Below are 6,642 nucleotides of genomic sequence, written 5' to 3'. Positions count from 1 at the left end.
ATTGAATATTCCCATAGTACGAACTGTGACATAACAACAACATAGAGAACGGAAGAAGTTATTTCCTGCGTTTTATGATAAAAGAACTAATTTTGTCAGCAGAAATGCTTTTAATTTGCCGTAAACAATGAACCTTTTTAGAAAAATGTTTACAATTAACCCCGCGCGCAGAATTGCGTCGAATATGTCACGCCACTTTTGGAGTTAAAAAAATCATAAGGGGCTTTTAATTTATTTTTTGTCAACAGTTTGAGTGGCGAAGATTGGCGCTTTTCAGGTTATTGACATCAGAAATCAGAATTCACGAGCTTAGAGCAAAGGTCGCACTCATAAGATTTAGCGCATTGTCGAGTTCTCAGTCAGTTCGATCATGCGAAGGCAATTCGATTTCCGCTTGTTCGCCATCATCAGTTTTTTAACCGTTTTAGTAGTTAGCTTTTCGTCTGTAAATGTTCGTCTTCCAAGTTTATCACCTTTGCTTTCAAAGTACTTGGTTTCTGACGCTGCGTCGCATCAAACCAGAGACTCGCCACGAAGGAGTTTGCTGATCTTAGGAAAAGGTCGCTCAGGAACTAGTTTTGTGTCCAAGATGTTTGCAAGCGCGGATCGGGTAAGTAAACTAAATTTAGGGCCTGATTACACGGCGAATTTCATCCCGCGCTGAAATTTCAGCCCTGCTAGGGGGGCGCTGAAATTTTGTTGCGATTACATGACGAATTTCAGCCCGGGCTGAAATATTAGCCTCGGCCCCAAATACGAAATTGTGTGCGAAAAGTCTCAGGAGAATCAAAATAGCGCCGAGAACACGGATCGTGAAAACAGGCGCATTGCTTCTCTCGCAGTTTGGTCTTTTGTTGGAGCTCAATTTTTAACTTTATGGGATAGTGACAGCCTACAATGATGATGGAACTGAGACAAAGCCTGTCTTAGGCTACATATCTCTGGGCCAGAAAGACCTACTTGCATAGAAAGAAAATATGTCCTCAAGCTTGCCGAGTTCATGGCTTCCCTGACAGCCTCGTGCTGTTTAACCTTGTCTCGATATTCTTATATTCCATCTGAGCTTTGAAATTAGAGAGATTTTCTATTTTATCGCCTTCATTCCACTGAAATCGCTTCTGCTTCGAAGTGGCAAGTATCTTGTTTCCTGCTTTTCAGCCCGGGCTGAAATTCCGTTTCGATTACATGGGATTTTTTCAGATTTTTCAGCCCGGGCTGCATTGGGGCCCGGGCTGAATCCTTCTCCATGTAATCGCCAATTTGATTTCATGAGAATTTGTTTCAGGAGCCGGGCTGAAATTCGCCATGTGATCAGGCCCTAAAAGAGGAAATCGTTTTGGAAGTTCTTCATAATACGAGCTCATTTTCACGCTTCACACGCAGGAAATGGGAAATTAAGGTTCAAAGAGCACTGTTTATATTCTAGAGGGTAGGAACCGGAGAGTACCTCGACGCTTAAAAATCGATACAGGTTTATCCGGTGAAGTATTTGTCTGCCATCGTACTGTCAAACAATAATCTTGAGCATGACAAACATTAGCCTTATTAGGGTGTCGCCTGAGCGGTCTTCCGAGTCTCAGCTTAAAAGTTCAAAATGGCATCAAGCTTGTTACAAAGACTCGTAAATTATCATGTCAGACGAAGTTTCGAAAATTTTTCGTAAAGAACTACCGTGCTCAGATTAGGAAAAACTTCGATTCCGAGATTAAAGGACCTTAAAGGAAAGCCAAATGTTTTCTTCGCTTTCATATACCCTGGAGTCTCGCTACCCAAATGTTATCAGTAGGGAGGACTGTGCTAAAAACTGAACTGAAGTTGTTAATATTTATGGGCTGTACTTTGAGCTCGTCCACAGCCTGTGAGCTTGTCCCTCTTAGCTGAATGGCGTTGGAATACAAATGATGCAAGGGACCGTAAACGAAAATGCTGCTGGTATACACAGGATCTGTAAAAGATCTGATCAGCCAAAAATCGAAAAAGAAAAAGAAAAAGAAATAACATAAAACTAGAAATAGGCTTGCTTCATTGTTATTCTGTCCTGGGACGAGAAAAAGGTGTCTATGGAGACACATGGTTGATAGGATAGATTGTTGGACTTAGATTTTCCCGGAAATATCTCTTGGTTTATCTCTGCTTGAAATCCTCTGATTACGCCAACCCGGAAGGTTTTAGTTCAAGATCAAATAGTGGATATTTTTTCTGCGAGAAACCAGCGTTGAATTAGTGAAAATCTTAATCCGAGAATCTAGACAATCTAGCCACCTTTTCCTAGTATTATAATACTTTATTTATGTGTCGAGGTCGTTTAGCCGAGGGATAACGTTCCACTAACAGAGGACACCTACCTAAAAAGAAATTACAAAACCTAAGAATGATTTAAAATTAGTCTATTTACAAGTTACAAAACTTAAGGCGGGGGTCTACCTGAATTTAAGCGAAGTTTTAAGAAGTTTAAAGAGGGATTAAAAGGAAAAAAAAATTTTTGGAACACTACCAGACAGTTAAACGCCACCCAAAAGGGCACCCCAGGTTGTTGGACAACTGTTTGGTGCGTCTACCAATTTTTAACTTCAAATTCTAATTTTAAAACAACATCAAATCTTCAAAATTTCTTATTTCCATAAATTTTACTAATCCTTTGAGAAAATCTATTTATCCCCAAATATACCCAAAAATCACCACAAAATTTACAAAACAGCTCAAAACGTAGAAATGTGGGGATGAGCCGAGAGAGTTTTGACTGCTTGAAACGTGAACGAGATATTTGTGTTAAAACCGTAATACCCAGCCAAAATACGGCCTTCATGTTAACCCCCGCTTTAATAATAACAACTTTTTGTCTATCTTTAAGTTCCATAAGAATAAAAGCATTAGAATTGATGCCAAGGCCTCCCGGCTAAAAGAGACAGATGACTTTATTGATGTTTATTGTGCGTTTGTGTGTTCTTGTTGGAGACAAAATAAGGTATGCAAGACACAAAAACGCGGTTTCAAAATGTTTTATTTCTGTTACTGTTAAAATAGTTTGTGTATCTAGTGATTTAATATTTCCATTTAAATTTTACATTTACTCACGTGAATTTACAAGCAAAGTGATGAAGAAAGCCTCACATTGGACAGTTCACTGATACCCCGCATTTTTTTATTACGCGCCGTCCTGCGCCAGCCTTGAATAAGCGCTGCACTAGCCTCCCACGCAAACGCTCTTAGGGCTCGTCGCGCGTTCCTCCCCCACGTTTGTGGGAGGCTAAGAGAGGTCAAAGAATACAATAGGGACTCTGGCATATTTTCGATTGACTACGGTATGTTTACATCTTGAATTGTCTCCACAGATTTTCGAGGTTTACGAGCCGTTGCGATTTCACTACCTTACAAACGTCGAGAAGTTACAAGTTCTGCAGGCATTCCTCTCCTGCAGGTTTAAACCAAGTAATTTATGGAAAAAAGACTATTTTCCACCATTTTGGTACATAAAAGAGACGAAATACTACGTCGAACCGAGCAAAAACTTGGCCTGCGTAAAATACCGGAGTGGACGGAAGCGTTGTTTTCCTGCTGGTAGACTGTTTCGAGGATTTCTTGATAAATGCAGACAGAATTTTGACAACACGGTTGTTAAGGAGCTTTCTGATCGCCTCCCACACAAACGATTGTCAAGTGTGATACCAGAAATTATAGACCGCACAGACAATGCTGATATCCGATTATTGCACGTGGTACGTGATCCTAGGGCAAATATCAATTCAAGAATAAGAGTGGGTTGGATGCCGGATTACAAAAATGCAACCTTTGAGCAAAAGGTTCAAACACATTGTGATGAAATAGTTGAAAACATTGAGTTTGGCCAGCAGCTCAACAAGTCTCTCAAACACAGATACAAACTTATTACATACCGGGATATCGCAGCCAGACCGGTTGATACGGCTCGAGAACTCTTCAAGTTTGCAGGTTTTAATATGTCTGACAAGACTTTGAAGTGGATCCTAGACAGGACAAATCCAGACCACTCAATCGAAGCCCCTTCACAGTTCAAGAAACCGTACTCGTTAGTAAGGGATTCTAAAGCGAACATTGACAAATGGAGAGGCGAGTCGCCTCCCGAACGGACTCGTCTTATAGAAAAAATATGTCAGCCACTGCTGGAACTTTTGGAGAAAATACGTTTTGAGCGAGAGTACTTGTTGGTTTAGTTTTGTCGAAGGCAATCCTGGTGCCATAGAGAATAAGCCAGAATGAAATAAATAGTTAGGAAGGTTGGGAAAATACTGATATACGTTTTCTTGGTATATTAACCTTGGGAGATCCTTCAGAATGTTTCCTTGGCCCACCCAATAAGGAATAAAATGATCTCGAAATCAGATCCCCACGGCCAAGCGTCCAACAGACTGTGGTCTTGGTATAAGATAAGAATAGGAAGTGTACAGTTACGCCCCAGATACTGGAATGGTGACAGCTGTGACGAAGTCAAGATCTCTCTTCATTGGTATTTGTCTATCATGTGGCACTTAACTTTTGCGGGTTCTAAACTGTGCGATTTTTGCGGTTTTTCCACAATCCGCAAAGCAAAAGTTCTCGCAAAACTTTTTTCCGCAAATATTTACTACACTGGCGAAATTACACATACAAACATCACAAGTAGATGACCTTGTTGCTTCCATCAGCCACATAAAAGCACCAGTCACCATGTAATTGTTATAGAGTGACACTGACTACTGGATTAGTGCGTTTTACATCTATACAAGTTGTTTCAAGTTGTTTCACTTGAACGCGACTTCCCGAAAATCGCAAAAATTAATACCCAGCAAGAAAAACCAGCCTTTTACGATGGCAAAAATTAGTTCTCGCAAAATACAAAATATTGGCGATTCGAAAACATAAACTCCCGCAAAAATTTAGTGCCACATGGTACATAGTTCCTGTTCGACTTTTACCCGAGCGTTCACGCTCAATTGATTTCGGTGACGTATCCGAGACGAATGGCCCGCCTCGGACCACGTGACCCGAAAACGATTGACGGAGACGAAATATGGAGGCCTAGGAAATAGGCAACATTGGCAACCCAATTCTGTCTGAGAGAAGTCACTGAACAGGGTTGAAATAGTCCAATCCAAACAAAGGGATCGTAACTGACTGAGTCTTGTGATGCTAGAGTTTAGGCTTCATGCAAAGTTTCGTTTTAGAAAACCGTTATTAGTGAATTTGTCAGCTTGTAAGTTAAACTACAATAAGTTACAATGTTTTGGTCGCTTATGCCTGGTAACGCTGCATACTGCAATAACTACAGTAGAACCCCGGTAACTCGAACTCTGAAGGGAAACGAAAAACTGTTGGAGTTAGCGCGGTTTCGAGTTATCGGAGTCGATTAAAATATTCAATTTCCAGGTTAATAATTAATAGTTTACTTATTTTCAGCACTTCGGTATACAATACGGTGCAAATTAAAGTTATTTCACGAGAAACTAATGCGTTTTGTAACAACGGTAACGATTATGCATTCTTACGACAATGCAACACTGTGAATGTAACTTAGTTTATTTAATACACTCAATTTATGTTCCCTTCTGTGTCGGGGTCGTTCTATCATATTCGTAAAGTTCTTGCTGCTTAAGCACAGAAAATGAATCAGTGCAGCGTCTGCTGTCGTAGGGAGCTCCTGAAGATTCTTTCTGCTAATGCCTCTATTTGCTGTACATGGCTTCTGATTTCCTCTGCACCCTCGTTCACCAGCAGACTGTATGAATTCAGTACATCAATTGCGGATATGACTTTGCTTGCGGTGATCTGTTCGTTGCACTAATTAAAATCAAATTGCTCCATTTTTTTTTTTTTTTTTTTTTAATTTATGGATTCGTACAAGTACAGGTGCTTAACAATGGGACACAAGTCCCCTACTTGGTTAATACACCCACACCCAACCCCCTAAAAAATATCCCGAAAAAACCCTTCCCTGACCCGACTAAACTACAAATCATATAATCTAAATAACACAAATACAATCTAAAATATACTAATCAACTTAACAAGTACAGACAAAGAAATCCAGTCTTTGTTCTAGTGTTAGAATTCGATCACACGATAAGAAAAGCTGATGGGATATCTCAATGGGTATCCGTGGCGAGTTACAAGAACCAGAAATGCGAGTTATCGGAGTAAATTTTGATCAAGGGAAACGAAATTTAGTTCGAGTTAGCAGGGTTTTCGAGTTATCCGGGTTCGAGTTAACCAAGTAAAAATGACTGAAAAGTTGGGTCAAATCAGAGGGAATTGAGACTCAGTTTGAGTTAGCGGGGGAGTTCGAGTTATCCGAGCTCGAGTTACCGGGGTTCTTCTGTATGTTAAAAACCGTTTTTGTGTCTACAAAGCTTTGACTCAACGTTATGCGGCAGCCTTTCACCAGAGAAATCATGCAATTTCAAACCGGTCAGTGTAAAACGCAGACTTCGCCTACAGACTTTTTAAGTACATATCTTGTTACTTCCATGATCGAGTGCTAACAGTAAACAGGGTTATCATATTCTGGCTAATCGCAGAGAAAGACTGCACTCCGGTTAGCCTAAAAATCACTCCGTTTAGACTGACTAACACTCCTATTAGTCTGAATATGACTTAAGTTTGCCTAAATAACGTTCCGGTTAGCCTGTT

At 40.3% G+C, this 6,642-nt stretch overlaps 1 protein-coding gene across 1 annotated transcript; it reads left to right on the top strand.

Annotated features, from left to right (window-relative positions):
* Positions 1-253: 253 nt before the first annotated feature.
* Positions 254-5,548, top strand: LOC145468503 (carbohydrate sulfotransferase 3-like). Its single transcript, XM_081452242.1, has 2 exons — positions 254-610; positions 3,333-5,548. Exons 1-2 carry the CDS (start codon positions 371-373, stop codon positions 4,188-4,190), a joined length of 1,098 nt encoding a protein of 365 aa, XP_081308368.1. The 5' UTR covers positions 254-370; the 3' UTR covers positions 4,191-5,548.
* Positions 5,549-6,642: the final 1,094 nt, after the last annotated feature.

This window comes from Orbicella franksi, chromosome 14, assembly GCF_964199315.1.
Source record: "Orbicella franksi chromosome 14, jaOrbFran1.1, whole genome shotgun sequence".
Lineage (NCBI taxonomy): Eukaryota > Metazoa > Cnidaria > Anthozoa > Scleractinia > Merulinidae > Orbicella > Orbicella franksi.
Note: the sequence above shows the minus strand (reverse complement) of the source record. Positions and strands in the feature narration are given on the sequence as shown.